Here is a 21,455-nt window from a genome sequence, read left to right on the forward strand (position 1 = left end):
TGGTACCAATGCCGTAATGTACTCAATTCCACGGGAAAACACTAGTATTCAACAGGCGTTTACCTATTATGAAATTTAAAGGATAGCACAGACACCAAATCAAATTTTAGAAATTCAATTGATCGACTTAAACCGCCGATGGAAATTAATTTAAATTAATTTCCAATCAATTACACATACCGATGGTTATTGATGAACCCTGCATCCAATTTTACAGTGGATATACACATGTATATACTGGGGTTTTTTTATTTTGTTTGTTTTGGGGTTTTTTTTTTTTGGGGGGGGGGGGGGGGAGGGGGGTATTTTAATTCTTTGTATTTACGCCACACATTGCAAGTAATGGTTTTATCCCAAAACTTTTGGGATATAATCATTACTTGCAATGTGTGGCGTAAATACCTTTTGGGCCAAAAGGTATAAATTTTATACGAGTAAACCGATCCGACCCTGGATCATTAGCCAATATAAGGGAGGAACTCTCGCGAACAACATGTAACACGATAACCCTTATAGCGTTACTAGATCCTTCAATTTGGGTTTGCTAGGGTAGAAAGCAGTGGATTTGACTTGGGTAATAGTTTTTTTTTCATAAAAAAGTGCATACTTTCACATAGATGCAGGTCGTCCATCCGAATTTTTCAGACCGGGGGGGGGGGGGGCTACAGGCCTGCAGCAAACCTTAACATAAATACTTCCTTTGGTGTCGATTATTGTAGAACTTCATAAAATATGTCTAAATATCATCTAAAACATTAACTGAAATTCCGACCACCACCACCAACCCCTCCACCCCAATACTCCGCTTATAGTATACATAGCAGTACATTGATGACAATGTTTTAGGTTTGGTATAAAACAGTGTGGTGTCAGTGCTGCACCACTGATTACATTATGTTGTGATATCAGTCAATTATTATCTATAAGCGCTTAAAATACATCTTCTCAAAACGTGCAGTTTACAAAAATCTCGATGTTTTGGTGGGTTCTCACTATACGTAGCAACAGCGGTTGTACAGTATTTTCATCCAACTTGTAATACTACACGATATCGTACTATACACGAGACTATATACCATCAAGATATTAATATCAATGCAACAGATCAAAATACCAACATGACATCAATGCTTTTTAATCCATTATGCCGTTTTGATACCGATCTATACCATTGCGATAACATATGGCTATTCCACCAAATAAAACACTCGTCTGATATTTTAGTATTGCTATTGGATATTGAAATTACAACTGTGATATCAATGTTGTATATATGTATGTCAGATACCAAACAAAACTAAACCATCAAATACTGTGCTGTTATATAACTATTGTTTGTACTACTGTAGCATCACTGATTATTGATATCTTGCATCACATTAATATCGATATCATACTGTTACTAGGACACTGTTGTGATATAAGTTTTAAACCATTGTATTCATCATTGTAATATCAGTGTTATACCATCGTAGTTATCATTGTGACGTCAGTGATATACCATTGTATCCATCATTGAGTTATCAGTGATATACCATTTAATTTATATTGTGACATTTTTATACCATTTTATTTATCATTATGATATCAGTGTTATATCATTGTATCCATAACTATGACATCTGTGTTAAATCATTGTGTTCTTCATTTTGATGTCAGTGTAAAACAATTGTATTCATCATTGAGACATCAGTGGTATACCATTGTATCCATCATGGTGATGTCAGTATCATACCATGGTATCAAACAGTGTGATATCAGTGTTATACCATTTTAATCATCATTGTGATATCAGTGGTATACTATTGTATCCACCATTGTTATTTCAGTGTTCTACAATTGTATCCATCATTCTGAAATCAGTGTTATACATTGTATACATCAATTGTGGTATCAGTGTTATACCATTATATTCATGGTATACAAATGTATTCATCACTGTAATATCAGTGTTTAACATTGTATCTATCATAGTGTATAACTGTTATTCCGTTGTATTCATTACTGAGATAATATAAGTGTTATACCAATGATTGTATTCATTATTGTAATATCAGTGGAATACCATTGTATTTATCACTGTGATATCAGTGGTATACCATTGTACTCATTGCTGTTATATCAATGTTATACCATTGTATCCATCATAGTGATATCAGTGTTATACCATTGTATTTATCATTAAGATATCACTTTTATACTTTTGTATTTGTCATATTGATATCAATTTTATACCATAGTATTTATCATTGTGATTCAGTGTTATACCATAGCATTCATCAATGTATTAACATTGTATTCACTATTGTGATATCAGTGTTATACCATTGTATTCATTTTTGTGATACTGGTGTTATACTACTTTATTACATACTTAGTAATAAATACAGGTTTTTTGCACATGTGATACAGATGACATCACAAAATCCGTATCGGCCTCCGGGGCTGATACAGGTTATCAGCCCTCCAGGGCTGATACGGATCCGTATCACACCCCTTGCAGAACTCCTCTGCCCTTTTTCGCTTTGGCATTTTTGCATGTTTACAGACGAAAAATAAAACATTTTCAGTAACAGTCGACATTTTTAAGTGCAGTTGAAAACTTCAAATGCTAGCAAATGTTTTAAAGCTCATATTTTTATCAAATACATGTACATGTCCAGACTTTTTTCAAATGATATGAATAATCAATTTGTTCAAGTTGATTGGTTTTCTTTTAAAATTTATTACTAAGTATGTAATAAATATAATAATAGATACCCTTTTCCATATCACAGCTTGTATCAGCCCTCGACCAATATCAACCCTCGGGCCTTCGGCCCTTGGGCTGATATTGGAGTCTCGGGCTGATACAAGCTGTGATATGGAAAAGGGTATGTATTATTCTCTATGTATTAAATTCATCATTGTTATATCAGTCAGGTTTGACACATCAAACCAGATCCATGCAAGAATAAGTTGACATTTTTTTTATTTCCTGACTTCATGATCTACATTGTAGATATATGATTATGTAGATATTTGCTGCAATAATGTAGCCATCTCCGATTTTTTTTATATCTGATGTTTACTTTGCCTGAATGGTAGCTTATGCTATATAAATCCATAGACAATTTTGGAAAAAATAGCTGGGTATTGAATATACACAGAACAAGCTCACAGGAAGCAGAACAGAATAGAATTTTTGCTTTACATAATACATGCATGTGGCATTACATTACATTACATGGCATGTAATTCATATTGAGTTAATGCACTGAAGTAGCAATTCTTGAGTTTTTATGTTTTTATGATTATACCTAAGAATATTGTATTCTTAAAAACCAAGTAAGAATCATGTAACTTAATACAATGCCTTCATCAGAAACATAAAAGTTGCATAATTATAACCTTATAGGAAACCCAAGGTTATAGTCTGTTCAACTATCTTCAATGGCTTTTAACAATGAAACACCACTACAAGAAGTAAAGAACCACTCTATCTAGCAGGGATAAATAAATCATTAGCACTTGACATTAAAATATTTCATATTCAAAGGTAGAATTTCTTTTTTTAAAACATAAGGGCGTACAGATAAAACGCATTTGGTAAATATATAAGTAATATATTTGGCCATGTTTTTCTTTAAGCATTTTTGGTGGAAAACCCACTTCTGCTATTGAGTACACTGCTACGTATTATTTGTATATAAATAAGAATGGAGACATTTAGAAATACCTGAATTCAAATCCACTAGAACTGAAAAATCATTTTTCCGCCACATATTGCACACGCTGAATATAACACGCTTACAGTAACAATCTTAACACCAGGCTTTGAAATTATTAATTACATTATTGGTATAAAAAATTATTGCTCCACAAACTAAAACCAATATTTTCAAACACAGAAAAAACCTTGCTCTTTATATCATTGATATTCATTCTCTCTCTCTCTCTCTCTCTCTCTCATATTTGTGTTTATCAATCTATACTTAGATACATGCAAGTGCCATAAGGTTATTAAACTGTTAATCCTGACAATCCACAGTACAATTTAACCTATGGCAAGTCCAGCTCCCACAGTAAAACCTTTGGCAAGGAACTGAACAACAGTTACTGTAAATTCCAATTAATTGTTCTCTGGATACCAAAATAAAAACATGTCAAAATCATAACAAGGTACACTTTTTTTTATCTCTTTCAAAAATAAATAATTATATATAAATGTACCAGGTATAAACTATATATAAATATGTGACATCACACAGAACAATGCAATGACTTGTAATAAAATGTCTAGAGTGAAATCTATATTCTGGACCACGGACAGATTGACACACAAGAACTGGTCTCTACTGGATGATTCTGAGGGAGGGAGAGGGGGCCGGGGTGTTGACTGATGTGGATGGAGGGGGCGGGGGTTATTTGGACGGCCTCAGGTTCCAGCATAGCTGATCAGACACAGAGGCATGACCTGTGAGATGTTATAAACGATATATTCCTCATTGTAGACCATATCACCCACTCCCTGTGAAGTATGAAGACGACCGGGTGTCTGAAAGAAATCAATGGGAAAAGTCAGAAATACTGGTACGTGAAAGAAATCAAAGGGGAGTCAGAAATGTGAGCAAAAAAAAATTAGCAAAAATGAGTTGTTTACACATTTGAAAGCGTTGCCAATATATGGGTACTTTATTTATTTGGATGATAAAACTTTATTATGAGTTCTTTTTGCCTGACAAAAGAATCAAAGAAAGCAATAAATTTTTCCACAAAATGGGTTCTGACTTACAATGATGGAATCAAACTCCGGACTACTGGGGGATTTCCGGGTTTTATCCTGTTTGCTGACTGTCTCAATGTTACCTAGGCCAACCTCCACAAGGAGAATTTTCTCATGCTGAAAAATTAATTTAACAAATACATCTATTTCATCCATAAAAATATTTTTGTGATATCTGAGAAAAAGACTGAATGCAAAAATTTGTCTTGTTTGAAGAATTGTGAGCTATTTCTTCCTTAATTAAATCATATATTACATTGTGAATTTCAAATTTCTAGTGCACAAAGCCCTCCAAAATTGTAGAATCCCTTAAGTGGTGTGGTCACATTTAAGATATTTTTTGTTGAATGTATTACGAATGTGTTACGAATGAATAATAAACCCTTAAAGTAGCAATACCCTACAAATTAACCCTAATTTTCTTGTTTTAAACTTAAAAAAAAGCTGCACATTTTCAAGGTTTCAATATTTTAATTCATTCAAAAGAATAAAAAGAGTTTTCAAGGTTACATCACCAATGCTCATCTTTCAATGTAAATTTTTTTCAATTATTATCATAGAAAAGTTATATTATAATTAAGAAAGAAACATTGTCTGGTCACCAATTCATATGTGCAATGTACATGTATTCACTTGCAGGTAAATGACATTAAGTACATGGGCAATAGACAACACTCACTGCAGAAAACTGCGCAGCTTTAGAAGGATACTTGGAAAAATATAACCCTCGTCCAAATTCCCCAAACACAAAATCTGTAAAGAGAAAAATAATAGTTTAAGTTCCACTTCTTGATTGTCAGTGTTACGTACATAAGAATGTCTGGGGGGATGCAGTGCTAAATACATGTCTGGTGTTTTTAATACCAGTTTTATTGCCGCCCTTAACTTGATGACAATAGTCACAAAGCTTAACTGCTTGTTAAATACAATGCATATACACGTAATTCTAAACATTCAAAGACACCATTTTGGATTACATGCATTGTTCAAAGTGACAAATGTTTCAATACACTTCTCATCTTTCAGCAAGTGTTGAATTTTAACAATGAAAATCTTATCTTTCAACACAATAGACTTACAACTCCCCTAAATTAGCATACCCGTTCCTGCCGAACCCATTTCTGAGGAAAGTTGTATTCTTTCTATTCAAAGTTTTATGTGTTACTTTACAATGAAATAGTTTTTGTAAGATTCCTAAAGCATTTACAAAATAAAAGAAACATTACAAACACATGTAGCTTTACTTTGCTTTATTTTATACATCACATTGTGTAACATCTATACTATTGTACCCCAGTCCATCCAAAGAAAATGAATGTTATAACTGCTTAAGGTGGAATGGGACACCTCCATATTAAGATTCACTTTCCATTTAATTATACAATACAAGTGAAAAGCTGTCAATGTGACAGCAAACCGTGTTTTCATTTATGTATCCATAATCCATGTCAACTCGTATCCAGTGAAATGAAGTACCCTATATGCAATATTTTGCCAAAAAATGACTAAGTTCAAAAGCTGGGTTTTTTTCATAAATTATCAGAAATCAAAATCCTAGCAATATGCACACCTCTAATATAAGTACAATTGATTTGCGAAAGAACAACTTCTTATCTTGAAAACTGTAGGAGGAGTTATCCGTACAATGAGGGTACCCAAAATGCAATATTTTGCCAAAAAATGACTAAGTTCAAAAGTTGGTATTTTTTTCATAAATTATCGGAAATCAAAATCCTAGCAATATGCACACCTCTGATATATGTACAATTAATCTGCAAAAGATCAACTTCGTTTCTTGAGAACTGTAGGAGGAGTTATCCGTTCAATGAGGGTATCCTATATGCAATATTTTGCCAAAAAATGACGAATTTCAAAAGTTGGTATTTTTTTCATAAATTATCGGAAATCAAAATCCTAGCAATATGCACACCTCTGATATATGTACAATTGATCTGCAAAAGAACTAATTCCTATCTTGAAAACTGTAGGAGGAATTATCCATACAATGAGGGTACCCTTTTGGCAGCCGCCCGCCCACCCATCCGCCATTTTCACCATTTTAATAACCCGATTTTTCCGTTGGAAAACCCGGTTAAAAATCATGTGTAATTTCATAATTCTTTTTCTTTCCAAAACTTGTAATCCAACAGCGTAGCGCAGTGGGTTAGAGTATTAGCTATGCAGCTGTGAGTCATGAGTTCGATCCCGTGTTGAGTTTTATCAATTTTACCTTTCCAAAAAATTTTTAAAAAACATATTCTGGTCAAATATTGTAAACATTTGAAAATCATAAAATGGTGAAAGTATTTTGAGTATAATGTACTTTTATCCACATTAATAATGATCGGTGTCCATACCACCTTAAATCAAAAAATAAAATAAAATGCAATCAATTTGAATCATAACAGCAGGTAAAGTACTTCAAAGACCTCAACTCCAGACATTGAAAATTCTAGGAACTGTCCTCTAGCTGAGACACTTATTCATAGTTGATGGGTTTTTACTTCCAATTCTTTCAAGCATCGATGCATTATAACAAGACACTTGTGTATTCAATTGTCAATTTAAATCTTGACTATATTTTCCTTGAAACCAACAATCAATACCCAGGTACACGCCTAATTTACACTGAATCATAATGTAATCGTGTGACATAATCACTGCCTCAATCTTATGATGCATCATTAAAATTTCTGACCTTGCTCTTTGATGCTGTTTTTGGACTATGTCTAAGCTATCACAACGATCAAATCATTATCTGACCTTGCTCTTTGAAGCCATGTTTGATGATGTCGTTCAGTCTCTCGGGGTGCTCTAGACCCCCACAGAAATAGAGGTCGGCAATCAAGGTTGGTTCCTTCATTCTCTTGATCTGCTCCCTATATTTCTCCACATAGGAATCGGTCAATGTCGCCTGTCAAAAGACACACAAATCAGTTAATTGCTACTAGAAAATTCAAAACAATTAACTTAGTTACATTATATAAAAACCAGTAAAAAAATTGTGGATTTTTTCCTAAAAAATAACTAGAACTTTGAAGAATGTAAAAATCTATCAATTTAAGAGAAAACAAAGCAAGATAATTTTTCCTCAATTAAGGGTCAACTTTGATTAATCACAAAATCAAGGTAGCTCGAATGCCTGAAACCTTCACAAATAAATGAAACTTATTTTAAAAATCAACGCTATTCACTGTTTGAGAAACAAAGTTATAATGAAACATGATCAAAACAAACTGCATCCATTAAGAATTTAAGTCATTTGAACAAAGTCAATTGAAAGTTCAATAGCTTTCCGGTTGTCTACTAATCCCTTAATCATCAACATAAAAGTTTTTTAAAAATGCCTTGACATTATTGATATACCATATATCAGTTTTTTTCCATGTTATGTTTTTTTCCTCAAATCAGTTTTCACTATTTCAAAGTCTTAATGAAAATATAATTCATGGTTGTTTAAACCTGTGAAGTAAGAGGGAAAAAAATACCTGTATTCATAATTTCCATTCTTAATAATGAAAAATTTGGACAATGAGACCATTTACATGATTTCCACAATGTGAAATAATTACCGATAATTTTTTCTGAGATGCAAAAAATTATAGATCAATAGATCATGAATCGTTAAATATACCAATAGGCTAATTAGGTCTGACAGGTATAATTAGACATTGGTTTACACAGGAAACGTAACCACTTCAATTAGCTTGTCAATGCAGTTTATGCTAATTTATTTTCAGTGATTCAGAAATTGTCATAAACAAAGCGGCAATTGGATATACACATGAAATAAAACTGATAAAAGGTATGCTATGAAAATCTTAAGAAATCTGAGTAATTGACAGTGATATATATAATGTATTCTTTTACAGGAAAAACCTGTTAAAGTATTACACACAGCAAGTAACTTAACAAAACTTGATATATTTATTTTCTCAAAAGTTATATTAAAAGTTTTTTTTCTCTCAGATATCACAGACTAAGATACTTGCAAATAGATAATCTGACACACCAACCTTAGAAATAGTTGTGACTTCATAACTCCCCTTGATTTGTGGGTCTAATTTCATTCCTTTCTTGAATTGTTCCGTTACATCGTAGAAGAATGCGGCATCCTTCATGTGGTCGTATGGTTCTCCTTGCTTCTTATTTCTTGTTGTTGGGAATGACATGTATTGGCTCTCATCTTTTAGGAACAGTCAAATTCAATTACATTTCAATTTTGTACTGCATGAATATAGTAAAACATAGATTTAGCAAACATGCATATAAATAAGAAAAATATGTCCCTATTCTTAAAATGTACCATTAAACTCTACAGACATACTGTAAACCAATTTTTATTTTATAGCGCAAGAAATCTTTTCAAGGTTTGTGAAAGCTGCCTCGTCATCACAATTCAATATTTTCTGCCACGAACCAATCCTCAAAAGTAAATGAAATTTTATTTTCAAGATTTTAAACTATAATTTAATGATCACAAAAGTTAGTCATTGCAAACCGCAGATTATCTCTGGTAAATTGCAAAACAAAAACATTGCAAATAAAAGTTGGTTTACAGTTATTATTGTAACAAATTACATCAAAAGCAGAACATGCTATAAATTGATATAATCAGACACACAGCACATATTCAAAACCACATTTGATGCTCCTCTACATATTTTAAATTTGTTCATTTTAGCTAGAGCAATATTAACACAAGAGGCCCATGGGCCACATCGCTCACCTGAGGAACAATAGGTATGATAAAGTCAGCTTAATGGAGTCATAATACAAACAATCTGGACAATGTACAATAAGATATGTAGATCCTGTATAAATAAAATCCATTTTTCCCCCTGGATATTCTTATGTTTATAATCATTAGTCCCTTTTCCAACAGGATGATTTTATAGTCATATCACTTGTTGAGTATTGCAGTTCTCAAAAAGATCCTTAACAATTGTTTATATATTGGATATAAAGCTACATCAAACTCTGAACCTTCTTGTGAGGCCGAAGAATTGTCCTGGAGCCAAAGTCTTAACAATTATAAAGAATCATCTGGCTGATTAGTTTCTGAGAAGAAGATTTTTAAAAATTTACTCTATATATTCCTATGTAAAACTTCGACCCCCCATTGTGGCCCCACCCTACCCCCGGGGGTCATGATTTTCACAACTTTGAATCTACACTACTTGAGGATGCTTCCACACAAGTTTCAGCTTTCCTGGCTGATTAGTTTCTGAGAAGAAGATTTTTAAAGATTTACTCTATATATTCCTTTGTAAAATTTCGACCCCCCCCCCCCCTTGTGGCCCCACCCTAACCCCCGGGGTCATGATTTTCACAACTTTGAATCTACACTACTTGAGGATGCTTCCACACAAGTTTCAGCTTTCCTGGCTGATTAGTTTCTGAGAAGAAGATTTTTAAAGATTTACTCCATATATTCCTTTGTAAAACTTCGACCCCCCATTGTGGCCCCACCCTACCCCCGGGGGTCATGATTTTCACAACTTATAATCTACACTACCTGAGGATGCTTCCACACAAGTTTCAGCTTTACTGGCTGATTAGTTTCTGAGAAGAAGATTTTTAAAGATTTACTCTATATATTCCTATGTAAAATTTCGACCCCCCCCCCCCTTGTGGCCCCACCCTAACCCCCGGGGTCATTAATTTCACAACTTTTAATCTACACTACTTGAGGATGCGTCCACACAAGTTTCAGCTTTCCTGGCTTTCTGGTTCTTGAGAAGAAGATTTTTGAAAATATCTCGAAATTTTTCATTAATGTCTAATTATCTCCCCTTGAAAACGGGTGTGGCCCTTAATTTTCCCAACTTTGAATCCCCTTTGCCTAAGGATGATTTGTGCCAAGTTTGGTTGAAATTGGCCCAGTAGTTCTTGAGAAGATGTTGAAAATGTGTAAAGTATACGGACAGACGGACGACAGACAAAATGTGATCAGAATAGCTCAACTGAGCTTTCAGCTCAAGTGAGCTAAAAAACCATGGACTTGGCATCTATAGTTGTGTCAAACAGCAATTATGATGTAGGCCTGTCTATTTCATTGTCAGCTATTCAGTATTGGCTCTTTGAAATCAACAAGATTTGTCTCACCAAACAATTTGTGCATTTTTTGAGACTATGCAGCAACATTTTCAACTTGTTTTGATGCAAGAGGCAGATAGTTACAGCTTACCAAAAGTCCACATAGTTTTGTTAAAATGGCTCTAACACCTAGAACTGTATAAACATAACATTAATTTAACAAATCTTGTGATAAACTTTTTTCTCTAGAGCTCATGAACACATAGAGCAAACCAGCATCATTTTATAAAAATACCTCTAAAAATTTATTATATTTGTGACGCGAGATCAATATTATATAAGGTAGAGTAACTAATCAGCCTAGAGGATCAGCGGGATTAATTATGACATGAATACCCCGTAATTAGTAATCGGTCTTCCTTGCATTAAATCCTGAAAGTAAGGCCAATATTGGAGACCGTGTATATAATGAATTGACATGATTAGTGATGGGCCTTACCGACTGTTGTGAATTTGCTCTTGGTGATGGGGTCTGAATCAACCAGTGACTGGAGACGCTCTCGTTTGATGGCTAGATCCATTAGATCCACCTCCCGTTGTAGGCCGGATATTAGATCACTGGTATCAATGTCATCTTCATCATCTGTAAAGACAAAAAATACAAGGTTGACAAAGGAACCACGCAGCCATCACAAGTTTTCCCAAAGAATAATTTCACATTTATAGTATATGTCACACTAAGTTCAACTACAAAATGTTAAATAACTTAATTAAAAACAAATTAGTTTTTAGCAAAAAGCATGCATAGAATCAGCAAATGTCTTTTCGTTTGGTTATAAACATGTAATTATCCTTAAAGATATTAATCACACTAAATTTGTTAGGCATCACACTATCGCTGTATAAAACCTCGATCAGTATCTCTCGCATGCTTGAGCTTGATAATACATGTACTAAATAAAGTGTCAAATCATATAGCTGGAACAAGCAAGATTTCATACCAATAAATTGTATATATACATGTACCAGTATATGAATTTATACATGAAACTCAAATCTGTATACAAAAGACCAATACATCATGGCAAAAAAAAGCTTGTACAAATTTGTTATTAAAGTAGTAAAGCGCCTAATGAACAAAGAATTTAATAAAAAGAAGTCATGCTTTAATTAGTAAGCTCATCTCCATTGACATGACTTACCTGTCGGCAAAAATCCGCGGGGAATTACTACAGAAGTCAAAGCGTGATGGTTCTTATATACTTATACAGCTTAAATAGCAATAAAAGCAACTAAACTCTTAATTGGAGAAACCAAGTTTGGAAAAAAGAAAGTAATAATAAAAAATTTACTTACATGCAATTACTAGAGTAGCTTATTCACTGACATAATACAATATGCCATGGATTGCCTAAAAATTTTAACTCATAAACTTACCTTTTGTTCATCAACGATATTTTTGCAAAAATAATGTTTCAAAGAATAAATCAACCTATACTTCCCTGGTATAACTGATGTGTACCTAACAGGGCTATAGATCACATTATTAGGTTACTGGCTGAAAGTACCGGTATTTATATATTATAAACTCCACAGATCAATAAAATGTATGCTCTGTCATGTACGAACGTAGTTTAATTACCCGGTATGTAGGAAAAAAATTATTGGGTGACCTGATCAATACAGTAGATGGCACAACTGCTGTAATTGACACTCCAAGGCTCAAGCAGATTTCTTTCTCTGTGTCACTCCAAGATCATAGAATTACACTTCCGAGTATAAACTCAATATGCGAGTGCTCAAAATACATTCTACGTCATTAATACCTTGATTAGATGTCTCTACAGAAAGTTCTGTTTATATTCTGTCAATAATTGCTCCAGAAATACTCAGTTGAATGTCTAATAAATGAAAACGGTCAAATGCAGGAAGTGTTAAATATTGTCTTAACAGATCGAGTGACATTTGGAACAGGGATATATATAGCTTGTGGGACTAAAAGATGCTGTATATACCATTAATTTCAAATTGTTTGTTATATATCACAAAGTTTTTAATATTTTTATGAACTACAACATAAACTGGAAAAGTTCATCAATGCATTATTTTAAAGATGACATTTCGAAGATAAAATGCAATGTTTTACAGTCTCAAAAACAAAATTAAAACGGTATTGTAACTTATCGATAACATCAGACCAAAACATACAAGGACAAGAACTATGTTGATCATCGTAGAAATCCTAATTAGATTGATTTACTTCAGGTATGCACTAATGACCATGTGATCAATAAACTTAAATAAATTGAAGTGAAACCAAAATATAACAAGGTCTTTTTTACCCAAGTACTTTATTCTGCAATCCTGTTGTTTTGTATCAATTAAAGAGAACATAAAACCCAGAGCACTGAACTTTTGTAATGACTCCATATTGGTAGTGTACAACAATAAAAAACAAAGTTCAAGATCATGACATTTCTCAAGGCCATATATATTGACAATGAACCTGAATCATTTTATGTATATCTTACCCCATCTTTAAAAATAAAGAAAGTCAAACATATTCACCCCGTCTTGTAACCCTGACCAGCAAATAAATGACCTTTGTATAAAGTTTGAACTTTTCAATATGCTATGGGCCGAGTTTGAATTTTTGTAAAAAAATCAGATCAAAACACAAGAACGACTGATCAGTGATCTTGATATTTATCTTCATGCATGAATCCTGTTGAGACATCTTTTCAACAATAAAACCTGACATGATATGTCAATATATATGCAAATTAATGTTGATATCTATAACTTTATCACTTATTCCACACCAACTTCTGTTAACACCCACTCAGCTCAAACATCTTTTGAATCTACCTTAATAATCAAGTTTTATATACCCACCTATAACTCTACTCAGTTTCACTGGACCATAATACAGTAAATATTAATGCATAAAATATCAACTTACTATCATTGACTTTATCACTTCCATAGGCCACAGTTCTGGCTGTTGTCAAACGATGGTCAAGGTATTCTTTCTCTGTAAAATATTTGAATTTGTTTTTTCAAATATACCAGGTATATCAAAAGAAACAACAATTGAACAGAATACTTCAAGTACGCAAAAAATTGCACATTTAGATGTAGTGCAATCTTCATCTAGTTCAAATCAAAGCATTTTTGGGCCCTAATGTTATAAGTTCAGTTAAAGTTTACCTATATATTAAGCAGACTTGTTTATGATGCTTACATAAGATTGTTATATGAGGGAGATGGGTCACACAACCATATCAAGATTTCATCTGTACCAAGTACTTACCAATCATCAGCTTTTCTTTTTTCAGTCTCTCATTTTCCAAAATCAATGTATCTATCAACTCGTTCTGTTTCTCATTCTTGAAATTAAATTTTGAAAAAAGCTATTCATACCTGTACCGGTAAAGTTGAATTATCAAATGAAACTTAGATAACCATAGTAATTACTTTTGTGTAATTTGTTATATTTATATGTTCATGCCTCTTACAAATTGTCAGAAAATGAATATTACAGTGAAAAGATGAATAACTGACCATGCTTTTGAGCTCGATGATTTCATGCTTCATTCTCATCACTATGGACACCTGCTGCTGGTAAACCTCTGTGGTCTTCTCTTTCCTGAAGTATAAGTGAAAAACATTTTTAATTGTTGAATTATTTGTATACAGTACTTATTATGGTTACTAGACTCAAACAAACTTACAAAGAAAAGAATGAAGACTCAAAGGTTTTCTTTATACATTTATTCTTAAAATTCACAAGTAATATTATACATATACCATTATGTGGATGACTGCTGAGTTAATGGAGGTAACTAACTCCACACTTTGTTTCCACAGAAAGTGATCATGATTATTACCACGGAGGAAAAACATACTACTCTATTAAAACTTTATCCTGTGTGTTCTATAATTTGGCAAGAAACATGCATGTAGGATAGAATATGATGTGGTAGAATCATTCGGACCTGTGACAGAGATGTTCTTTACATACACCATACTCACCACTTATTGAACTGTTGTTCTAACTCAAACACTTCTAAACCTGGGATTTTTAAGGTAGACAGTAATGTGTGACCTAAAATCAAAAACAAAAAATCAAAAATACTTGGAAGTTACCGGTACTCCTGATAATCAATTGTTTCTTGTACACAGTCTTCCTTCATTAAATTATTAAATCAAATAATCCATAAGAATTATGACAAGAAAACTTGTCCATATTAGGCCAAGCATGTGTAGTACAATAATGGTTCCTCTGTTAAAGATAATTTGTAAAACATTGACAGAAGTAATAGTATGTTATTTCATTATTCTAAAAGTGTGCTCTTACACTCACCAGAAAATGCTGGAAGGTATGCCATCAATGTACAGTTTGTGAACTGTTCTGCTAGTTCACTGAAATGATAGGAAAAGGTTTCTCTCTTTAAAACACAGTTGTCGACACCTAGAACTGAGCTTCTGAAGAGCAAACAGTTTTTCCTGTTGGTATAGTCACAATATTTTAATCTATTTACCTCCACCGACTGTTGAGAACAATGTCATCAGAGAAACCAAACTTCTGGAAAAAGTCGACAGCACCATTGTCTGCATGAACAACTATTGCATCATAATGTCCCACCACCTCGGGTTCCAAAATTTGCTGAAATAGCATTTCCAATTTCTTCAGTTTTATCACAACTTGATCATTATGACAACAAGAAAAAAACTGACGCATTGAATAAAAATACAGTTGCAGGCCATTTGATTTTCAGAACAGAAAATTGTTTTAAATAAAAGAAAATGGACTCACAAAAATCAAGATATAAGATCGATCACTAATTTTTTTTTTTTATAAAACGTTTTTTATAAAACGTTTGTGACAGGTATTATTCAACCAGACTCTCTTTCTCCCTCTCCCTCTGTCTGTCTCTCTCTTTCGATTCAGCAAATGTGCAAAGCTTTGAAGTGTTTCATAGGCAAAGTGTCAGATTGAACAAAACTTGTTCATAATAGCTTTGCAGAAACGAACAGCCACTTGAAGCTTTCACATCATAAAACCAACTGCCTTCTGTCAGCCAATTATAAAACAATCTCTCTCTCTCTCTCTCTCTCTCTCTCTCTCTCTCTCTCTCTCTCTCTCTCTCTCTCCTGCCATGTAAGGCATTTTCCTCTTAATATGTGGAGGTACTGAATGATCTTATTTTGATAATGATACACACCTGCAATAAGTATTTTCCAATTCCAAACTTCCTGTACCTTTTCCTCACAGAGAGCAAAGTAAGATGAATCACTCTGTCCTTTTGTCTGAAAGTAAAAACAGGACTCGGTTCTGAAGAGCATATATTTTATTTTTCAAACCTGGGTAAATTATCAGAAATTCTCCTACCCTGGTGAAATAAAACACAAATGTTGCAATATTAACGTTAATGGTTGTAATTTTTCAATAAATTTCACTTAACTTTAACATAATAAATCAAGTAAGGAGACTTTTATAAACACGCTTACAACGAAGTGACAGGGAAGGGCAATTTTGCTTCGCTATAAACGTAATTCGTATAACCATTAGATTCACAATAAGTTTGAAACCTATAAGGATTGAAAATCACTTCACTAAAAGCGTCAATTCATCATAAGTGTATTCGCTATAAGCGTGTTTTACTATATATTCCGACACCTACATGTATTTCTTCTCAAAAGTGATTGCACCAATGATTCTATTCTCAATTCCCACCATGTCCTGAGATACCGTTTCCGTCACTTTCTGTTGTGTGCGTCGCTCGGCTGCCTTCTTTATAAAGCTGTTGATTCCTTTAGAGAAATCTTCTTCATCGCTTTACATTAGAAGAAATATTCATAAAAAACACTGTTTATCAAATGAAAACAGATAAAATGTACATTACATAATAATAACCTATTTGACTACCCGGGTACTTCTCAGATTTAGGTGTTCAAGGAGTTTTCCCAAGCTGAATATTCATTTTATTTTTTCAATATAATTAATATTATCACTTGCATCTATACCAGCATTAATTAATAGTCTAGCAAAATGATTGAGTTGGGACAGAGGTATCAATAAAGAGTCAGAGTACAGACACATAAATTGGATCGCAAAGAGCAATATTATTTCATTGGTAATAAAGGTAAACTTTTGCCACTGTCTGTATATACAAGAACAAATCCTCCTGTTCTACGCAGTAGAACAGAGCCATATAAAATGGGTTTACCCCCTGTATTATGCTAATAGAGAATTCGAAAACTACCGGTAATTTGATTTCCTCTTATGCACAATAAAATAAGGACAGATTAGCCATTCATCAAATTAGGCAAAATAATAAAATTACATACACCTTCTTGGATTGCTGGTATAATGTCACATTAGACAGATCTATATTTACTTCGCTTCATTAGATTATAACTTACTCTTCTTCTTTGTCATACACTCATTGCATTACATATAAAACAGAAGTTACATATCTTACAGACATAAAAAGAATTCTTTTTCTTCTTCATCTATTTATTAATTATGAATCGGACAGCTGGGTTGTTGTACATTAAAGGTTTATGTATACCCTATATCAATAAAAAGAATTCTTTTCCTACCAAAAATCTATAGTCCCCTAAATCGATCCATACAATGAAAGGTTTATGTATACATGTACCCTTTATCAATATAAAGAGAATTTTTTGTTTAATCTACATAATTATTATGAAATTGACTGTTGGGGTTTCATTAAAGACAAGTTTTATGTCCCCATCATCCATACAATAAAACTCACTCTTCTTCCTCCTCCTCCTCCGACTCTGTATCACTGTACACTGTAGCAAACTTGCTGGGACTAGCTTCCTCCTCCTCATACTTGTCTTCTTCACCCTCTTCTTTTGCTTGATCTTCATCATCGACCTTTTTGGCTAAGTTTCTCCTTGTTGCCTTTCTTTTAGTTAAATCTTCCACAGTTTCTAGAGTATTTGAAATTTCATTTGTTCTCATTTAGTGTCAGACACAAGATTTATATTTATTTAGAAGTACATGTATATACACATATCTCGGACCTTTCATGTGCATCTGGTACAAAAACTATTATGTGATCGAAGACCAAAAATGACAAAGTAATGTAAACTTTAAATATAAAAAAAAGTTCACAACTCATTGACAGCATAAAACAGATTTTTGAATGTGAGTTAATTTTATCACGGTGACATAAATCAATTATTTGTGATCAGATATTCATCACTTAAAGTCTCGCTTGACCATAACATTTCTTTTTGGGGGAATTAAAAGTATTTCAATTTTTAACGAATATCAACTTTTACTGTTTTAAATTATTTGAAAGAAGAAAATTTTAAAAATCCATGCAGGACAATTCCAAAGAAAATGTTGTAAATAATGTAAATAACTTAATTATGTATTCAAATAGTATTTTGTATCTTTATTTCTTCACTGTATTAGTATTAGAGAAAACATATGTGTAAAAGCCCCACCTTGAACATCTCTGACCAGTACAATGGTCCTTGCCCATTTATCACAGACTGAGGAGTAGAGAACATCTGGAGTCATGTCTGATAGAGATACATCATATAGTCCCACCACAGCATGCAACAGGTCTCTGTTACTAATCTATCAAACAGAAGAAAAGACGAATTATTTACTACAGGTACAATATATGTTAATCATACTACACGCTGTCTCAGGTCCTCTTTACTGTCAGTCTTTAGAGTCTAAAATAAATATACATGCCTGTCACTGATTTACCATTATGATTAGAATCACTAAGCATGTAATGGAAAAAATACGAGAATTCTTTATATTTTGCCAATATACATTTATTATCTCTTTTTACCAGGTGACAAGAACAAATAAAGCAAGTTTTATTTTCAATGAATGGGAAAATATACATCTTTTATATTTTAGATGTTCTTAGTGCATCTCGCACAATTTTTCAACACTATTAACCAGGCACTTTTTATATCTGAGCCATTCGGCATTCGCAATGCAATTTATCAGGATACCTTTTCATTTTGAACTGCATGCATTCTTAAACTTAACAAGTTAGACAAGTTAGAGGGGGAGGCAAAAAAATGAACAAAATGTGATGTATAAACATTTTATATATGCAAGTCTTTATAGATTACAATTAAGGGAGAAAAAAGACTGCTACATGACAGAAGGTGCCTTTATCTACAAAAATATGTAAACCCTTTATTCGGATTACCATACACTTTAAATGACCATAAGTGGTCTCACAAGAAGTTAAAGAAACGCGTGCCACAATATTTACTCAAAATCAATGTGCCAAAATAAACAAATTGTTGACATTGACAAGACGACAGGAGAGAATTAAGATCTTAAGTGTCCCCATGCGCTGATGACAAATCAGAATAACAATACAAGACAATAGTAGCTTACTCCTGGTATCATGGCATTGGTTCCATCGCATGCAAGAGCTGCGAGGCTGGGTGCAAGCTGCACTAGTCTCCTAAAATCTACCAGCACCGGGAACCCGTGAACGACATGTCCTTCCCTGTTCTTGAATGTCTGTTTGTCTGACAGCTGTGCACCCGGCATTGAGCAACTCTTTTCTACACTTTCATGTGCAGAATTTGAATCTGTCATGATGCTTTTAATTAAACTCAAGTCCGACGAGTCGAGGCCTGCGTTTTTCTCCTCAGCGCTCGCCATTGTGTCAACAATGCAGCTCCGCAGTAAATTGCTAGGGTGTGTATAAATGTTAAAACGAAATCGGATCGATCTACCGGTACATTTTCCGGGTTATTTTCATTCTCCATTCGCTGGGATCTCTGCACTTTATGCCTTTCAAAACTATGCATAACAGTTTGTTATTTTTATCCTTAGGTCTTAAAACTTTAGTATAAAAATTGTGGTAAAGTTTTTAATCATGGAAATCGCATGGAAAATATTATATCTATTGTAAATTAATTTTTTTAAGGAATAGTGATAGTAATCTAAATGCAGACCTTCATAAAGATTTCTTACTGGATAGTTCTATTTGCAATAATTTTGGGTTTCATGAAATAAAATGCATTTAATTTTTTCTTTCAATGTCCTAAATTTGTGAGATTACATATTCACTTATACATTATACATTTTACATATTTGTAAAAAAAAAAAACCAAAAAAAACACAGTCCCATATATTAAACGATTCAACAACTTTTTTCCGCATTTTCCGATTTATTCTGATGAAAAAAAAAATTTATATTGGCCTGGATCGAGCAGCTGATCACTATATCTTGGGCTGGAGACTATTTACTGTGCTGTAATTATTTGGAAGATGATTTTTTTTAAGGTTTTCCCCTATCTGTTAATATGTAAAATTATTTCACCATCTCTGTACTCCAATTGGTTGTAGAACTGCGGGTTAACAATTTTACCAAGGATGATCTGTGCCAAATATGGTTAAAATTGGTTCAGGGTTTCCAGGTGTCAAAAGTGTGAACAAAAATGCACTTAAGAACAGACAACGGATACTAGTAATCACTAAATATCAGCTAGTGTTCTTGAAAAGAAATGTCATAAACTTTGAGGCGAGGAATGGGTGAGGAGGGAGACCTCTCAACATGGAGTTTTTATGACTTATGTATAACGATATGTGTAGCTCAGCGCATACATCGTCTTACTACTTCTCCATAGAATCCAAAAAGGCCAAAAAAATAATAAAATGGAGAAATTCCCTAAAAAAAAAGCTGACGTCTCATAAAATCGTTTAAAGACTGTTTGAAGAGAAGAGAATAAAATTATTAGCCAACTCACTTTTATTAGCCGTATATTTATCTGTAAGAACAATTCATTTATGAACATTTTTTTAAGAATCATTTAACTTGCAATGCGATCATTCTCTCACCAGAGGTCGTGCTATACACAAGCTTCAAAGCCTGTGTAGCACGACCTCTGGTGAGAGAATTGCAGTGCCATATGTCCCAATTCCCAATTTTTCTTCTCATAGAGCTATAACAAATAACATGAACTATATAGGGTGATTTTTTTGTAACGGAAACAAGTGTTTGTGGAGGCGACCCTGATGAACTCCCTCTATAAAACAATGTCATAGCATCTTGCTGCGTGCCTATGCATTATATGCAATTTAAATGAAAGTTGCCATAGCTTTGTTTTACAATAAATGAACACAATGTAGGTAAATAGGTATTCAGCATTTTTTTAATTCACGTAATCAAAGGAAGAAAATCTACAAGTGTTATTGTCACACAGCTAGAATAAATGATATAAATAATACCATTAAACGTGTTTCTCCATTGTTTTCCATCATCAATTTTTTTTTATTAAGTACATGCACCTTTCTTTTTAAGGCTGTTTGAAAATTTTAAAATACATGCGTTAAATTGAATATATACGTACCATTAAATTAGGGTGGCATGGGACGATATTATTGTGGATAAAAGTACATTGTAACCAAAATACTTTCACCGGTTAAGAGTTTTCAAATTTTGTAATATTTGACTAAAATATGATTAAGAATTATTTTGAATTATAAAAATTATATAATCTCCAGTGCATGGGATTCGAATTCATGACTTAAAGATTATGTCACAATTTTGGGAAAGAAAAAATTACGAGATTACGAGAAAAGATCTCGTTGTTACGAGATAAAAATATCTCTTTTTATTTG

General features: G+C 33.1%; 2 protein-coding genes across 3 annotated transcripts in view; one reads left to right on the forward strand and one right to left on the reverse strand.

Annotated features, from left to right (window-relative positions):
* Positions 1 to 4,156: 4,156 nt before the first annotated feature.
* On the reverse strand, positions 4,157 to 19,703 carry LOC105335090 (uncharacterized). Of its 2 annotated transcripts, XM_011438778.4 has the most exons (18): positions 19,218 to 19,703; positions 18,293 to 18,428; positions 17,590 to 17,770; positions 16,492 to 16,644; positions 16,033 to 16,117; positions 15,349 to 15,473; positions 15,171 to 15,229; positions 14,840 to 14,912; positions 14,369 to 14,453; positions 14,118 to 14,193; positions 13,767 to 13,838; positions 12,007 to 12,033; positions 11,304 to 11,447; positions 8,782 to 8,951; positions 7,529 to 7,679; positions 5,445 to 5,518; positions 4,775 to 4,882; positions 4,157 to 4,537 (listed from the first exon to the last, which is right to left on the reverse strand). In XM_011438778.4, the coding sequence occupies exons 1-18, from the start codon at positions 19,488 to 19,490 to the stop codon at positions 4,418 to 4,420; spliced, it is 2,112 nt and encodes a 703-aa protein (XP_011437080.3). In that variant the 5' UTR covers positions 19,491 to 19,703; the 3' UTR covers positions 4,157 to 4,417. The 2 variants fall into 2 exon arrangements, with proteins under 2 accessions (XP_011437080.3, XP_011437081.3); XM_011438779.4 differs by lacking the exon at positions 12,007 to 12,033 and having other exon boundaries at positions 19,218 to 19,698.
* Positions 12,637 to 21,455, forward strand: part of LOC105335076 (uncharacterized) — a 147,051-nt gene continuing 138,232 nt past the window's right edge. The window contains exon 1 of the mRNA XM_066065197.1: positions 12,637 to 12,641. The gene's annotated coding sequence lies outside the window, so the exon portion shown is untranslated. The remainder of the gene's footprint in view (positions 12,642 to 21,455) is intronic.

The sequence above is a fragment of the Magallana gigas genome, chromosome 7 (genome assembly GCF_963853765.1).
Source record: "Magallana gigas chromosome 7, xbMagGiga1.1, whole genome shotgun sequence".
Classification (NCBI taxonomy): Eukaryota; Metazoa; Mollusca; class Bivalvia; order Ostreida; family Ostreidae; genus Magallana; species Magallana gigas.